At 36.1% G+C, this 18,462-nt stretch overlaps 1 protein-coding gene across 2 annotated transcripts in view; it reads right to left on the minus strand.

The window, feature by feature from the left end:
- Nucleotides 1–439: 439 nt before the first annotated feature.
- Nucleotides 440–18,462, minus strand: part of LOC105059818 (uncharacterized) — a 51,723-nt gene continuing 33,700 nt past the window's right edge. The window contains exons 20-32 of one of the 2 annotated variants that reach the window (XM_029260448.2): nt 14,836–14,980; nt 10,917–11,027; nt 10,767–10,830; nt 10,298–10,370; nt 8,599–8,778; nt 8,417–8,527; nt 7,968–8,135; nt 7,699–7,854; nt 2,869–3,102; nt 2,546–2,704; nt 1,429–1,541; nt 776–1,336; nt 440–632 (exon numbers count right to left, since the gene is read on the minus strand). In XM_029260448.2, the coding sequence (XP_029116281.1) occupies nt 790–1,336; nt 1,429–1,541; nt 2,546–2,704; nt 2,869–3,102; nt 7,699–7,854; nt 7,968–8,135; nt 8,417–8,527; nt 8,599–8,778; nt 10,298–10,370; nt 10,767–10,830; nt 10,917–11,027; nt 14,836–14,980 (2,061 nt within the window). In that variant the 3' untranslated portion in view covers nt 440–632; nt 776–789. Of the gene's footprint in view, nt 1,337–1,428; nt 1,542–2,545; nt 2,705–2,868; nt 3,103–7,698; nt 7,855–7,967; nt 8,136–8,416; nt 8,528–8,598; nt 8,779–10,297; nt 10,371–10,766; nt 10,831–10,916; nt 11,028–14,835; nt 14,981–18,462 lie in introns of both variants that reach the window. The other variant, XM_073251592.1, reaches the window with a different exon arrangement.

The raw sequence follows: 18,462 nt of genomic DNA on the forward strand, positions 1-18,462 counted from the left end.
AATCCTTTAAAACGGATCAGATCGGATCTAGATGGATTGGACCGGATCGGGTTACAGGTCAATCCGACCCATTTGCAGCCCTAGTTGAAACCCTTCATTCTCAGCAGAAAATGCCCTCCACAGATCTGAAGTCCCTACTTTCTACTGTTTCATTGAAACTTGTTTTAGTTTGGATCTCTGGTTGGATTACTGGGCTCAACTTGTTAGTCACAAGCACAAAACACAAAAGGAATAAAAAAAAGAAAAGAAACATGAAAAAACGAAATACCATGATGATTGATGAATGAGGATTAATTGCATAAGCAAAATACTTCTAAACACAAGTCAAGCACAGATCAATATCCAACTTTGGTAAAGCATAAGTTTAGGGGCAGGTATTTGTGCTGCCCCATATCATTCACCGGTCTGACGACAAAAGGATCAAAACTCTCCTTAAATCTAACAAAATGAGAACTGAAAACTTTTATTAAATATAATTGCCCAATCTAAGATCAGAAGTAGTGGATGCTAGGTTATCATTTGACAATAAGGATAAACAAACTCCTCCATGATCAGGGTAAATCTTTCAAGGGCATCATGTGGACCAAAAGAATCTTCAGGCTGGAACGAAACAGAAGGTACAACACTTGCAGCTGAAGCACCAAACGGTAACATGAAATTTCAACTATCAGCTGATGATTATCATATCTTGGTTTCCATCATTCAGATTATAATTTACAACTATGCAAATAAGACAAAATTTTCAACTGCTGAATCATAAGTTGCATTGTCATACCAGCTCGAGATATTTCAACTAGGGCACTGCAGTGCAGTAAGGTAGAAAGGATGTCCTCGACTTGTACCAGAAGACCATCTTTTTACATCATTACCAAGTCTTTCCTCGGAAGGTTGTAGCTTCCAATGCAATTCATAATTTGATAAATCATATGTCCCAGGCGTAAATATGCAGATCCTAAGAGGAACTTCAGCAGTGCATCCTGGCTCCAGTATAAGCTGAGTAGAGCTTGCCCCACACCAAACATAGGGAGAGATGCTTTCAGATAATGGCTTCCGTGGATGGCTTGCTTGAACGTTGGAGATTACCTTAATTTCATCCACCAGAGATACATCATGCCATCCTCCTTGATTTCCAGAAAGATCAGAAGACTGAACAGCATCACTAATTTGGTCTATTGCTGGCAGGCTATCAAAGGTTGCGAGCCTGATGGACACACTGGTTTCGGAACAATTGTGGATGGTTACACAGAAACTAGCTTCGCAGAAAGAAGTGGAGAAATCATGATAAATCATTCGGAGCCCATCCATTAGCCACCATATTGGGCTCTTGCTGGTGATACTGGAAAACAGAAAGGCAATAAATCCATTAGAACATACAAGATCCCTGGAAGCTCAAGCACAACCAAGCAGTCATCTGGTTTTAGCTCTTGCCTGCAATGACATGCATGACTGGACAAAAGCTGTGATGATGCTTCCGGCACAATGTCTGGATTACCTCCTAGGGTCCTCGAGATTAGGATGAAGTCAACAATGCTTGGACTTCCCTGAAATGCAAAGTACAATTGATGAATCCTGTCGAATGCTATGTTCACGAGAAGCAAGAATAGGCTAGTATCATTCATTTAATATCTCGAGCATGAAATTACAAGCGTTGCAACAAACATAGATTAGTTCTACAGGTAGTGCGACCAATATCAATATTGCCAACACAGATATCTGTCAAAAGGTTTAACATCCCCTATGCAGATTATATATGTGGGATATCTGCAAAACAGAACAGCCAAAGGACATCACAAAAGAAACTGACATAATGACAAAACAATGGGAATCACATTTCAAGAACCATCTATCACTCATAAAATTTTAGGTAACATTGTTATGCATTTAACCGAACAACATTCGACCTGAAAAGTGACAAAGTCAAATGACATTTGCTGTAAGAATTCAATAATTTGTCAAAAAATGATGGTAATACAAATGGTAAAGTTCCAAAAGAGGAGATGGAGAGAGCTTTAGAGTATAACAGGGATTTGAAAGAGCTGAACCTACGCAACCTCCAGGCATGAAGTAACAAGACTTTGTACAATTTTCCTCACAAATTACAGAAGAAGTATTAAGATAGATCCTAAGGTATCACTAGGAACATTTTGCATTTGGAAGCATCAAGATACAGAGTGGAGGGATGTGAAGAACCAAGTGCAAAAAGTTGAAGTGTTTGATAGCCATCCCAAAAAAGATGGCAAGATTTTAAAGATTTTAATTTCACACAGTTCCAGTTGTTGGAGAATTTGGCAAATTAGTTTTTAAAAAAAATCAAGGGAGTCTCATAGCCCTGTTCAAACAGCTTGAGAGAATGAAAAGCTCCAAATGCCTAAGTACTGATTATAAATGTGTTAAATTTGCCAGACCATGTAAGCACCACACAGTTTATTCAGATAGCAGTAAAAAATTGATGAAAAATTATACAAGAGTTCACAACTTCATATAAACAATAGTGAGTATAGACAACCAATTAATATAATTAAAAAACAAGTGAAATCTGCTGAACCTGCACCAACTTCCCCTGGTGATATCTTTCATGGTGGTGAAAATCAACCAAAGGTGACCTGGATATATCAATTAAAACTTTATTGCTTCCCTGAGAACCCAGTAGTACATCACTTCCTTGGACACTAAGATTTCTTTCTTTATTTGTTCTTCTACAATCCTGAAATGCAAATAAATTTAATGGAGTTTTAAATACGAAATGGCAATGTAAGAAATTTTGTATAGCCCATTACTTTTTATTTCTATAATTTCTATCGCCCGACTAAGATCTTTCTGTAACAACATTTTTTTCCTTTTTCTTGGGGTACAATAAAGCTTGCAAACCTTTAGCTTAAAGAAGCATGATAATGCCTGACCAGCAGATAAACTTTGTGTTGGGCAGACAGAAACACATGCTGGCAGTGCTGATATTTCCCACTGATCACCAACACATGACAGCTGATTAAGACAGAATGTCTCTGAACTTGTCCTGTTCACAATGTCCATGCGCACAAGAAACTCCTGCAACCTTGATGGGCAAGGACTGATCAGGAATGATACATCTAATGATGGCAGTACCTGCAAAATGAAGAAATATTACTTGAGAATTCACAGTTGCAAGACTCATCCGAAGATCAATAGTCCAACAAAAGACTTCCAGAATCATAATGAACCAGAAACCCTAAGAAATCATTTGTTAGAAAACGATCCAGAAACCTTAAGAAATCATTAGTTAGAAAACAATCTGCTGAGACGGTCATGACTCGTAGAAACACGTTTGAACAAGGTCAAGAATTACAAAGTAAAACTTTCTATGGAAGAACTTTAACCCAGGGAAGAAAGTGGGAGTCTCATGGCGGTCATCTCCATTGACCCGGCGGATTCATCAAAACCAAACTTAACATATATGTCATCTTGGGTCATCATCAGGTTGTCATAACATACAAAGCAAACCCTTGAAGATATATCTTTTTGTAACAAATCTAAAACACACTAATTATCTGTCTTCAAGATCACATTGATGTAATAGAAGAAGGAACCATGAATTTCCCCTTTTTTCCAACAACACCATGATCTTCTCCGATATGTCAGTAAATTTTCAAGAATACAATGAGATCAATTTCATGGATTCTACTTCTGCGTTGGCTCCTATACAGTGCAACTCGAAAACAAGTGCCTTTAAATTCTTCTGACCTTCCAATTAAGTCTTCTTAAAACTACTCTTCAACATGTTGAAGAGATTGAGAGCAGTCCCCTTATGATATTTATAGCATTCATAGTTGAAACTTGAAACTCATCAATATGTTTCAAAATGGGTTGAGCCTAGCACCATAACAAGGCTCTCGCCATTCCAATAGTAACCAGTTAAAATCAACCTTGATAATAGAACCTTATAGGAATGTCATCTATAATTAATATCTGATATAACACAAAGTGCAAGGTGGAGGGTTTCGATCAAGTTTACAATTGAATGTGAGGTGAATTCCCAAAACAAGGTATTAATCTACACAAGAAAATTAGAAGCAAGGTTCTCAATTCCGGTTGGCCGGCGGCACGGTCCGGTATGGTTCCGTACCGGATCAGACGGGCACGAACCGACAAAGAGAGGAAAGGATGAACCGAAGAGGAGAAAAAAGAGAGGAAAAGAGAGGAAGAGAAAGAGAGAAGAAGAGAAAGAGAGGGGGGTCCGTCGGAGAGGCAAGCCAGAGGCCAAGAGAGAAAAAGAGAAGAAGAGAGAGAGAGGAAAAGAAAAAGAGAGGGGGGCCTATCGGAGGGCCTCCGGCTGGCCGCCGTGGCCATCGAGCATCGTAAATGCCGCCTGCAGCTCCACGGCATGAAACAAGAACGATCGCTCCTATTTCACGGATTTTTTTAGAAAAGTCTGATAATAGTGAAGTCAACAATAGATTTTCCGACTTCACTATTTCTCAATTTTTTTAAAACAATTTGAAATAGTGAAGCCGGCAAATCGATTGCCGACTTCACTATTTTTAAACTTTTTTAAAAAAATTCTAAAAAAATGAAGCTAGCAAACCAAATGCCGGCTTCACTGTTCTTCCTTTTTAAAAAACGTGAACAAGGACAGTCACCCTTGTTCCGCAGCCGCGACTCCACCCGCACCGCTTCCGTCGTCCGGTGGCCGCGGCGGCCACTCGGAGACCTCCGACGGCCCCTTCGCCGTCCCGTCCTCGTGTCTCCGGTGGCCTCCCCCTCTATCTCTCTTTCTCGCTTGTTGCGACAGCCCTATCGGGACAACCAAGCCACCACCGGCCTCCGACGGCCTCTCCCTCTCCTCTCTCTCTCTTCCTTTATTTCTCTCTTTCTTCTCCGGCACTGGCGTGTGCCATTTTCGTTGCCGAAACCGTCCCGATTCTCCACCAGTCCGATTCGACACGCCCCAAACTGCCCAATTCAGTACGGTTCTGAAAACCATGCTTAAAAGTCAGTATGTGAAGAAGATAATGGAATGAGAGAAGTTGTTTCTTCATTTCACAAACTCATCAAGCTTTAATGAAATTACAGGACTAGTTACTCCTTTTATATAGGCCTATGTTCAACTAAAGATGTATGTTTTCTACTGCAGAAACAGAACTTTAAATCAAATAATATCAAAGAAAAAATAATTTTCTATACACTATGAATCCCATCAGTTAAATTTGAAAAGCAAATATAAAGAATGAGGCCGTATGGCGGCCGGGCACACAAAATATTCTCCATATTGTGGTTGGCCACTTCTAAATTCTCCCAGTCTTCCCTCTCTCTCCCTCTCCTTTCTCCTTTTTATCCTTTCTTTTTCTGCTATCTTCTCATTTTTTTTCCTTTTTACCCCATTTTTCCTCCTTTCTACCATCCACACTCTTCCTTTTCTATCTCTTTCTGTTTCTCTTCTTAGAAAACCATCCGGCATCCTTCTATTTCCTCTTCTCTTATGCAGAAGGGTCCACTTTGACCAACTGATCCCCCAAAGACTAATTACTACAGGCTGGCCCCTTATTTTCTGCAGAACAAATAAGAAAACAGCAAACTAATATAAGAGAGGTCTTTTAGCAGAATATTACACCAAAGCTTCCATCCCATCTAACGCCAGCTCAGATAACTTTCGTATTTTTTGAAGCAATGAAACTGCTTTATAAGCAAGATCAGATTACACAAATAATTGTTTTTAATCTAGCAGAGCATTTAATTAGAAATATTCCAAGAAATCAGTAGACAATAAAATACTTTTCTTCTTAGAAATTTTAAGAATATGATCATGTCTAATTAATTGCATTTTTGTATAAATAATTTAAGAATTGCAACACCAGCATGCATGCATGCACACACTTTCAAACTATTAAGGGATCCTTCCTGGAGCATTATGTTTTGTTTAACAGTTAAAGCATACAAAGGACATGACATTCCATAACAAGTTGAAGCATCAAAAAATCTGTCTCTTCCCCTATTCCTTCTTTATAGCATAATTCCTAGGTCAAAACTCTACAATTAAGCTAATGAAGGTCTTAAGACTGACAAATAATAGGCACTATTACTCACAAGAAATCTGCAAAGCAGGACAGTTAATAAAAAACCTTGTTTACATACTTTAATTAACTTGGAAATTTATTGTTTATATGGAAGGGGCACTAAAATATTTTGCTAAGTTGTCAACTCAATAAAGTACCCAAATATTATCCCAATCCAGTGGTTATTTTAGATTAAAGGATTTATTGGTTTACGAAATCACATCGAGAATTCAAATTGAATGTATCATATATATGCTCTCTCATTTCATCTAAACAAAATTTTCATATTTTGTATTTTTAATTTTCATATCCTTGCAAAGATCTAACCATCACCCATCAATGCAACAAACTATGTCTGCCCCTTTGTAAATGATTTTAGATTTTTACAAATCAAGCTCAGTATTCTTTCTATGCTACAAACAGTTCTTGCGATTTCATCTTTTTTATAGGCTAGACCAAAATTCTAGCTGGAATAAAGCTTGCATGATGGTTGTTCCGGACTAGCATCCACTGAAAAACAATACTTCAAAGGTGTCAATTCTCCTATTCTATGCTACTCCAAGGTTTGTTCTAAATTAGGTATTCTTAACTTTGTTTTTTCCCAATTTTGGAGCAAGTTACCTCAACATCCTCATCCATACCGCAATCATCTTATGTGGGTTAATATTTTATGCGCAACAATCAAAATGTTCTCAATTTCATCTTATAAAGCTTCCTGCTAAGCATATTATCTGTGGTGACTTTATTTCCTTTTATGCCACCTCGTCACTTTATCTCTTGCCGCATGTAGCTGGGATAAAGGATCCTCATTATGGCATTTATTCTAAAATTTCATGTTATACAACCTAATAGTCAATACATGTTTTCACGTTAAAATTAACTTCCTCATACTCTTTTAGTTAAAATCAAATAAACTACTTCAAAGAATTCCTTCTTCATTCTGGTTTAACTCTCCCCCCTAACCCAGTCAGAAAAACTACACTTGATCTTTTAAAATGACATAAACATGAGGCCCAATCCTGAATGCTGGAAGAAAATATTAGCACAAGCTTTTCTTATACATGCAGGCAGAAATTCAATAATTGACTTCCACCGGAGAAATGGTTTGGTTGCTGATTAAGTTAATAAAAATGGATTTTGAGCATTTTCTGCTGCAGTTGTTGATATAATATGGTTAAGCACTTATCTAGAAGGACCTGTGCTAACTCATCTTATCCATCTTAAATTTATAAAATGTAATGTACCCAGACAAATAGTCAAATACAAGAGCGGCAAGAATACAGCCCAATGTATAAGAATTAATGAATAATGTTTTCTTTTTGTTGTTTGTTGGCTGTCTTCTAGGTTTATAGAAAAGTAACTTAAGTGTACATCGTCTCTCACATTTGGAATGCAACATACCTCTTTTGCTGAGTTAGACATTTTGTCATGTACTAAAAGTGTAAAAGCTGTGAATGGAGCCCCACATCCTTCAGTTACTAACCTAGTCTAAATCCATATGTAAGTGCTTAACACACGATATGCGATTGCATTTATCTCTCTTTAGGATTTTGGGCAGCACACAAGTGAATCCAAAAACTTGCATCAAATATAATTAGTTTCATAAAGCTATCCAAGATTAAAATACAAGAATGACTCTAATGAAGCCATAATCTAAATTTCATTGTCTTACCTCCAAATTATAATGCATGCGCAGTGTGCGATAAGTCATGTCGGTAGAATTTTCCATCTCATAATACACTGATACATAGAAGGAAATGCTCCCACAGAGTCCAGCATGAAACCAAAGAGGCCACATAAATGTTGTCCCCCCTTGAATACTAGCATCCTGTAGATATAAAGATAATAAACTCACAAACCATTGAAAAAGCACTATATTTTTCCAAGTAAACTAGAATAGAGGGCTTAGGGCTTAGCATGCCAGTGTCATTCTCTACTCACATTGGGAAATGAAAACAAAAGGCTCCTGGACTTCTCCATTATATTTTCTGGTACATCATTGCTCGCAGAACTTATCTGCTTTTCTAGACACCGAGGAAAATCCAGGTTTAGGTCTGCTGAGCTCCCAGGAATCAAGAACCTTGCGTGACTAATCTTCATTTTCATGTTCTGCAAATTCCCAGTTCATTTGAGCAAGTTGAGTTTGAGCATTTGCAAGTGGTATAATGCAATAAGTACTTTCATTCAAGCAATCAGTACATAGGAGGATAATGGCATAGTTCCATACTTCCATCAGTTACAACTGGCATACCATCTCTATTTCTCAGACAATGCCTATATATTGCTCCTAGGCTACGGCATTACAGATTCAGAAGAAAATTATGACAAAAAAAGGAAATAATAGCTGCAAAGCAGAAAGTAACATATGATCAAAGCATCGCAGATCAGACCTTCACGGAATATTCTGACTGGTTTCTCAGTTCCAGCATGAGAAGTCGTAAATCACCTGTAAATACATTTTTTGGTAGGTGATGAATACATCCCTCGAGTTTGGGTAGACCCTGAATATAAAGAAAGAGTCATTATTCTTAAATTCCAACAGATATCAAAGAAATAGAGGAAAAAAGAGAACCTTGATCACAATAAAATTCAGGTTCCTCTGCAAAGAATGCCTAGCTCCCTTTCTCCCTTTCTTGTTTTTCTTTGTATCAAACTCAAAGTACTGATAACCTACGACTGAATCTGATAATGTCCACCTCACTCCAACTATTTTCAGTATACCTTCGACTCGTGGAGTAACTTTTAGTTGTATCTGAAAGTGAACAAAAAATCACATATTTTGTGACATATGTAAACTGATGATTGTCAAAGAATGAATTTTTCACAAATGGTAAATCATGTGTAAATTGCAATGTTATGATCTTGATCAGTGATTCAGTATAAGTTAAAATGCATTAAAAAGCAAAAGGAAGTGCTCCTCCAATCCAACTATAGTTGTATCTGTCATTTTATATCTCTTGCTAAAGTATAAAAGTGGAAGTTGAATGGTAACTCTAGGCACACATGTTAAACAGGGAGCTAGATTGTGATAATTTAGTAATGGAGAGTAGACAATATATGACAGCGACTTTTCATAATGGTAAAAAGATAAATGCAGGCAACATGTTTCTTATGCAATTAAATTTTCCTGGAAAAATGGATTCTATTTGGTTTAACTAAAATGGGGAATGGATTGGAAAACACTCACAAAATACCCATAAAACCAGTATAAACTGAAAGGAACATATCAAGGAAAAAAAAATCAAAGAGAATCACTTCTAGACATTTTTCTAGTATTTCCCATAGTTTCTCTTGCACTTCCCACATAATTGTCACTTGTTTTGCATCATTGTCTCCTATTTGCGGCTGTTAAAATTTATTGGATACTTGGTTTTTGCTTCCATTTCATGTACTATTTGTTACATCTGTTTCTGAAAGTGATAACTGTTATTTAAAATGCAAACGCCGTTACACTTTATTTAATTTAATGCCATTTCTTCTAGACACACAATCTGCTATGAAAATTCATGAAGAACTTACAAGTCTACAATTATTCTCAGAAGGTTCCTAGAATAGACAACAAACTTCATTAGCGTTTACTGCTTTAAAGTAGAATCAACTCCTAACTCCCAAATGTAATCTATCAAGCATTTAACTCAAAAAGCAGGCATCAGAGGAACAAAATATTCTTCTGGAAATACTTCCTTGCATTAATACCTGATTTGCTTCATCGCCAAGCAACGGCTTGCATAGGACATCTCTTTAACATTTTTTAACGGGTAAGAATTGAAGAAAAATTGTCTTGGAGAATGGAAAGTAACACTACTATATTTTTCCACTAAAACCTCCATATCTGTAATGTTCTTCTTGTGGACAACTGATAACTCATTGTCTTCAGTCGATTAATTAAAGCTAGAAGACATACCCCAAAAAATTTAGTGACTGCCTCGAGTTTTCCTTATCATATAATATAATAATTTATTGTATAAAAAAATTATAAATCAAATATATGGATATACATCCATGTACCAGGATAGATAAGGTAGCATGTTTGATAGTGACTTGATTGCTACTAATCCATTTTCCCATACATTCATAAATAGGCACTCAAGTTCATGGAAGAGGTTAAAGTATGTGAGATATTAACTAACTGCAAAACATAGGAGATATAGCATACACATGCAGGAGATATCAGAGTTACTGACTAGATAATCCAGAAACTCAAATCCCTACTCGCTGCCATTCTTGAATTTTAATGATTAAAAAAGAAATCTTCTTAATCAAATTCTTACCTTTTTAGTCTCGCCTCCTTTAAGAACAAAATCAAATTTTGATAACATTAAGGACGAGTCATCACTAGGATCCCTGCAACAAGCAGCCATGACAACATTTAGTAGTAGCAAAAGCAATGTTGACCATCTCAGTACCAAACCCATACTGTACATGATGGAACAATGTTGGGACACCTGATATAGGCTTGGTATGGCGACACACATGAAGTCTCAGTTTGGTATCAGTACGATACGATATGCCCGGTATGGGGTGGTAGGTACTAGTGAGGTTGCTAAATTGAGACTTAGAAGTTATGGGTTCAAAACACGAAAACAATCTCTCTGCATGTGGAGTTAAGGCTATATACATCTAACCTTTTCTAGACCCCTAGACCCCACAGCGGTGGAAGCCTTGTACACCGAGCTGCCCTTTTATGAACAATTAAGAAGATTTTGGCATCAGAGATTATTTAACATAAACAACAAGTACCTACAACTAGGAGGCTCTGTGAATTCTGCATCCTCCTGAAGGGCCGTTTCTGTTGCACTATTACCTGCATAATTGGTTCAAGGGAGCAAAATTTACAAACTTAAATCTATATGGGACAAACTGGAATATGAACATATGCAGGTTGTATACCAAAATTTGTTGCCCCAGATTCTGCAGAGAGTTCGCATATAAGAGAAACGCCAGAAACAGAAATTGAAATCTGAAGAGGGTTTTTGAACTCAAGATCCAGTTTTATTGCTTCTGCATTAAATATATTCCAGGCTTCAGAACCAAATTCATAAGAAATGCTAGAATGTCATAACCGTCAATTCTTTAACATCTACTACACAATACTATGATGCTATGAAACATGGACATCGCTTTGGGGTATAGATACCACATTATATGAATAAGCTAATATACAAAATTCTGGAATGATAAAATTTGATAATGCTGGGATATGGCAGTAAATAAATAAATAAAGTGTACGTATATGTGAAAGGAATCTATGAAGCATGATAGGTTATCACAATGACAGCCATACTTCACACAATAACATCAACATCCACAAATTTCATCATTTAGTCATCATTCAAATTCATAGATCACAAACTATAGCCCATTCAATCGGCCATTCCATCACATCAACATCATAAAATCTAAAATCAACCTTCCATCATTACAAGGTCAGCATTCATCATTAAGGAAAAGCCATTCTGTGTCTCCCAAAATATTCAGGAAGTATCCTGGGCGTATCTTGGGCATACTTGTGCTTCCTAGCAATGATGGAAAGAGATTATATTGCAATAAGATTTATACTAATTTTTCAATGATCCTCTGGTTTCCTCTAAGTTTTCTCAATTCGCTTTACAAACCTATTTTCCTTAGGCAATCCAACAATAGGATATTATGAAAACAGATTCTTCGAAGAAAACAGTCACAGCACATTCTATCCACATAGCATTATAAAGCCTAATAAAAGTACTTCTGTAGATATGTGCATGCCAACACCAAACAAAGAAAGGACCAAATGTAAGGTACTACAAGAAATCAATGCAAGTTTTGATGAAGGTTACTAATCATCAAGAAGAAAAGGTCATCCCCACATGTTCTTCTATATCCAATAATTCGTTAGATAAATCAACAAACATACCTCCCAATTTACGACATCAAAACTTGTTACATGAATAATGTGAAATAAACAGGTAGATGAGAGATGACAAAAAAGCTTCTTGCATAAAATATGATTAAACACAACAAGTCAGTTTTACTCTGTCTTCAGTGGCCAACAAGCCTTATACATCAAATATGGGTTGGTCTTGAGCTTTAATTTTTTCCCATTAAGGGTTAATAACTTTCAAGTCCTAACAACTGCTCATACTTAGGTAGGTTTAAGCTTTGAATTCTTTTCTATCTACAGCAAATTCCTCAGATTTCCCTTCTGTAAGCAATGGGAGTATTTCTGGCTCTTTCTTAGAAAACAAAGATCATGTAATGACCTCCGAAGAAGATATTGAAATTCCTCCATAGGAATCAAAAACAAGGTTCCCAAATCACAAAACATATATTACAAAAATTTACTCTTAGTTGGAAAAGAAAGTAAGACAATCAGACTCTTAGGTGTAATTTAAACTAAACAAGAATGCATTCAAACATCACAATTTAATTATAACAAAGACAGTAAATCAGCATTCAGCCAAACCGACCTGAACTATAGCAATTCAAACTGACAGCAAATTATGATGGTTTGGTTTATAAAACCCCTCTGCTCTCCCTGTTCGATGATTTAAGTGTTTGCTTGCACTCTTGATGGTTCAAGAGCCCTTCAAGAGCTCTCTTGCTCGCTCGCTCTCTCTGCTGGATGCTCGCTCGCAGAATGCTCAGCTGCCCTCAAAGTAAGCCTCCCCCACTTCCCTCCCTCCCTCTCTATCTCTCTCAGCCAGATGCTCACTCGCACTCTCTCCACTCCCCCACCCCACCCCCCTCATTGATGTCGCAATATCAGCCACCCTCAAGGTAAGCCCCCCCTCTCTCCCTCTCCACAACCCACTCCCCCCCACCCCCCCTCCTTTTCCCTAACCAACACCCAACATCTCGACATGGCAACCTGTTGGCCATCCTTGAGGTAAGCCTCCCCCCTTCTCTCTCTCTTCCTCCCTCTCCCTCCCCATGTTTCAGTACGCTCCAACTCGGTATGGTACATACTAATACCATACCAAACCAATCACCGGCCAGTTGCAAACCCTGTATCAGTCCAACAGACCTTGCAATTAATACTTATAATAACTATTGATCTCTAAGTTTTACGTTCTCAAGCAAGCTACTTTCTTAGGTCTAAGTTAGCTGTAAATGATGAAAATTTTTGGATGATAGAAAAGGGAGAATGTTAATAATAAACTTAATCATCTAGCCTTTTCCCAACTATTTGGAGTCAGCTTTATGGATCTTTGTTCGCTAAGTGTTTCTATTTCGGGCCACCTTTCATATTATTGTAAGTCTCTCTATATCTTTCCTCACAACCTCCATCCATGTTAGTTTAGATCTTCCTCTCTTTTTGTTACCACCTTCGATACAAACCAAAGTACTCCCTATTGAACCCATCTCAAATCTTCATCATACAAGTTCATACCATTTAAATCAATTTTCCACCACTTTGTCCTTGAGTAATGAAAACAGTCACTTTGTGGTATCTCTTGGTCATAGTCTTACTTTGTATCATTTCTTCGTTTCCGTTCTCACTAAATTTACATTCCACAAATTATGAATTTTCTGCAACTATCTCACCATATATACACTGGCTCAACCCAGCACAAAAAACTGTAAACAGCTTTTCCCAAATAAAAACACAGTTAATTGCATTTTTACATCATATGTAAACTAACATTGTATGAAATCCATGTTCAAAATTTAAGTAATTTTGCTTAAAAATAATAAAATAATGTGATCAAGTGTGCAGATTCATTAAAAATGTTACAGCATAGCAAGTTCCCTATCACAAGAAAGCAACAGACTGAAGATTCAAGGCATCCTACATATAATTCCAGTTCCCGACTGCCTGTACATATATGCACACTAGTACTTTAACTACACTATAAGAATTGTTGCAAGCAAAACCTCTTCTGGAAACACCCAGTCACTAGCACAAGCACAGAAACGGGATAGTACTAAGTTAATAGTTTTACTTGTAATAGTTTAAGACATTTCAAGTAGAAAACATTAGTTGAACATTTATAAACATCTCATCCCCAAAACATACTATGACAGATTAATGGACTGGCCCATCAATTGATTGCTAAGAGAAGTTTGCTGATAGTACATATTAGTAATAGAAACAACGGGTTGGACCATACCAAGGTGTAATTTCATCACTGCATCTTAGTGGTGTTTGAATATCTGGCATACTGCTCAAGGCTAAGATGCCAGGATGTCCCATCTTACGATAAATATTTGCCATGTCAATATACAAGCATAGATGTAGTAGGATGGGAGCAATTTAAGATAAGGAGAGGTGTGCACTGGAACTTTGGAACATCTCTTGACACAACAAACCACCTTCTAGACATAATAGAAATAGAAGGATGAGATTGTAGATCATGGTCTAAGTAAATGGTCGATGTTGCCTTCCTTCTACAAGCTAATTTTCAATTTCAAGATAAGGTCATGTTCCAGCAATGCTTTCCTTGGATAGCATGCTGGCTCATCCGAACCTTTGTACCTGAAACTTCCACCCAAGACACCACACATGCTTCATAATCTTGCTCACACACCCAGAAAAGCTCCTTATAATTTGACTCTCAAATCAAGTTTGTTTTTTCCCTTTCTTGCTATCCTTTTTCTATTAAAAAAAAAAAAGTACAAACAATGCATGTATGCATAATCTTAGAGACAATCATCAAAAACTAAATTCTTGTATCTACTCAGACACTTCCAAGAGCACAAATTCTACAATCTCGCACTCAGCTTGGCTTCCACAATCACTTCTAATAAGAGACAAATTGAAGCACCCCATTAAAGTTTATGCATATTTATGTAAGTTAAAAGTAACAACATGATAGCTGCCAAACCCTACCTCCTGCCACACAAACACAAGAGCTATTGTCTTTTTTCAACGGGGAAGTTTTTGGCTGTTTATCTAGCCAGTTAGATCTGACAGTGGATATTGAAGGAACCATTTCTTCCTCCAAAGCTTGCCACATGCTTTCGCTCACTTGGACCTGCTTGAAAGAAACAATTCAATATACAAGTGAAGAAGTGAAGATTTCATTTTATTCCGCTGACAATAAAAGGCAAGCAGATAAACGAACTGTATCTTGTATTAAATGATTAGTTGAGATATATATAACCTTCTATAACAAACAGTTAAGCCATAAAAATTGCAATTTATCAACAATGCCATTCCATTTGTATATATCCAGATTATATAGAGCAGGCAATGGCCGTTCTTACAGAATTGAACAAAAATTAAACTAACACTAATATGAATTGTCAGTTTTTTTCTACCAAATCCTAAAATTAGCCGAACGAAATGCTTTGCTTGACCAATGATAAAAAGAAACGACTCTTACCAAATAACCTCAAAATCAATGTGCTATCTTCATTGCAATTAAGTTGCTGGGTCAAGAAAAACAAAGCCAGCACCATATAGATCAGGTAAGGCTTGCAGATAAAGTTGAATTTCATAAGAAAAATACAATTAATGTCCCATTTGGTATTGCTTTTGTTTGTGTTTTTGTTTTCAAAAACCCAAGAAAAAAAAACGAACTAGATTGAAACAACATGTATGATAATACCCTTCTATTTTTTTTTTTTTAACAAAAGTACTGAAAAGCAATGAATAACAGAGTTTTCATGCAAGTGATCTTCAAATCAGTTGCCACGGATATTTCACCATTTTGTAGAGAAACAGAAACACAACCAATATTGACTCCAAAAAGGTCCTTAATTAACATTCCAAAAGCATAGATTCCAACTCTCTGACCAGTGCATTAACATTTAGCTATTTTACTTCAGAATAGTTTCTACTTTCTTTTATTGTGCATTTGTTACACCAGGAATGACCGTTTCTCGTTTATTTTTCAATTGAAATAGAAATGCTGAATCTGAATGTATGAATAATTTGATCAATTATTACCATCAACATCATGTTTTTGTTTGCACTCGGACAATTGTCACTAACAACAAATACAAAATTATGGGCAGGATAACTATCAGTATCCAATAAATATACAGAGAAGGTCATAAATAGGAAACCATGAAGACAATTTCCTTAGCACCTTCAGAGCCAGAACCCCACTTGAGACTTTTGATTCCAGCTTCAGCAAACAGCCCAAAAATAGGCGAAATTTCAAGAACATTGCAATAAAACTCACCAAACAAGAACCAGCATTGCCAAGTCATGAATGACAACATCTACAACTGCCAGATACTCGCAATGGATAATATTTAAGGGATGATAGCATCATAACTATTTTGAACACAAGATTGTAAATGGAGAATATTTATTTTATGAAGAAAGAAACCTATATGTCCAATGTGACAGATTTTCTACCAACTCCAGAACCAAAACATCACTAGAGGCCTCAGATTCCAATTTCAGATCTAGCTAGGAAGGGACATGGATTGAAAAGCATAAAGACATCAGGAAAAAGAAATTAGAAACAAGCTTTGGTAAGAAAGAATGACAAGTTTTCACCCCAGTAGTATCAATGACCTTAAGGGTCCGTTCTTTTGTGAGTAAAAAATTATCTGGGAATCTATATTTTCCTAGGTAAATATTTCCTAAGCAACATTTACATAGGAAAATAATTTACCCATGTTCTTTTATGTACAGGAAAGTGGCTTTGAAATTTGTTATCCATGTTTTTTTTGCATTACTACTTTCCTCGGTAAGTTGCTAAAATTTATTTATATTTTCCATAATACCCTTTGGGCCCATTCTTTTGAGGGTAAAAAATTTACCTGAGAATCTGTATTTTTCTAAATAAGTATTTCCTAGGCAATATTTAGACAGAAAAATAATTTACCCATATTCTTTTATGCATTGAAAAATGGCTCGAAAATCTGTTATCCATATTCTTTTACATTACTAGTTTCCTAGATAAGTTGCTAAGATCTATCCATATTTCTCATAATACCCTTTATTATATAAATATTATTATATATAATAGTATAATATAATATATCATTATATTACATTATATTAATATCTTATATTAATATAATACAATATATATTATACAATATTATTATATAAATAATATTATATATAATAATATAACATAATATAATATAATATATTGTTATATTATTGTATTATAATATATTAATATATAATCATATATTTATTATTATTATAATATATTACAGTATACTAAAATATAATATATTGTTATATTAAGGTTTTCTGTACCGGTACACTCCGTACCATACCGGACCGGTGGAAAACCGGCACGGTTCGGCCAATTCAATCGGTATACCGGCGAAAGGAAAGGGAAAGAGAGCGAAAGTGAGAAAGAGAGAAAGAGAGGAGAGGAAGGGAAACCATGGCGACCGGAGGCTGACGGTGGCCCGCTGCGGCCATCGGAGAGCTTCCACCCACGCCTGATTATCGCCCAATAGGGCTTTTACAAGAGCGAAAAAAAGAGAGAAAGCTTAGAGGGGGTAGCGATGTACCGGAGACCGGCAGAAGGGCCGTCCGTGTTTGCCGAATAGCCGTCGTGACCATCGGATGGTAGAAACGGGTACACGAAGCCGCGGCTGCGGAACAGGGGCGACAGCATTTATTCATCGCCCTTTTTTTAAAACGAAGGTGAATAGTGAAGCCGGCAATCAGTTTGCCGGCTTCACTTTGAATTTCTTTTTTAAAAAAGGCAACAATGAAGCCAGCAATCGGCTTCACTTAAGTGAAGCCGGCAATCGGATTGCTGGCTTCACGTTTTTCCGACTTTTTTAAAAAAAAATCATGAAACAGGGGCAATGCCCTGTTTCACGCCCACGGTGCTGCGCGCATGGACTGCGCCATCCGACGGTCAATCGGAGGCCATCTGGCGGCCCCTCCGGCTCCTTGCCCACCCTCCGTTTCTTTCTTCCTCCCTCTCTCTATTTCTCTCTTTTTCTTTGGTTGATTCGCTTCCATTTGCCTTCGTCGATACGACCGCTAATATCGATTCCAAAAATCTCGTTATATATAATAATATATTATGTTATTATTATTATTATATTATTATAGTATTATATTATAATATATGATAGTAATATAGTATATTATATTATATTACATTATAAGAATTTATTATAATATTATAATAAAATATTTTATATTATATTATAATATACTATATTAAAAAAATAATACAGTATATTATATTATACTATAATAGAATATATTATATTATGTTGATATCTTATATTAATATAATATAATATATTATTATATTATTATAGTATTATATTATGTTGATATCTTATATTAATATAATATAATATATTATTATATTATTATAGTATTATATTATTATAATATATTATAATAATATAGTATATGATATTATAATAATATATTATATTATATTATATTATTATGAGGTTAAAGGTATATTAGGAATGAATTAAAAAGGTTATTTTGCCGATTGGTGAAAAAATCATTTAGCCACTCCTTGGATAAGATTTTCACCCATTTTATGAATAAATGCTATCC

This window comes from Elaeis guineensis, chromosome 2 (genome assembly GCF_000442705.2).
Source record: "Elaeis guineensis isolate ETL-2024a chromosome 2, EG11, whole genome shotgun sequence".
Lineage (NCBI taxonomy): Eukaryota > Viridiplantae > Streptophyta > Magnoliopsida > Arecales > Arecaceae > Elaeis > Elaeis guineensis.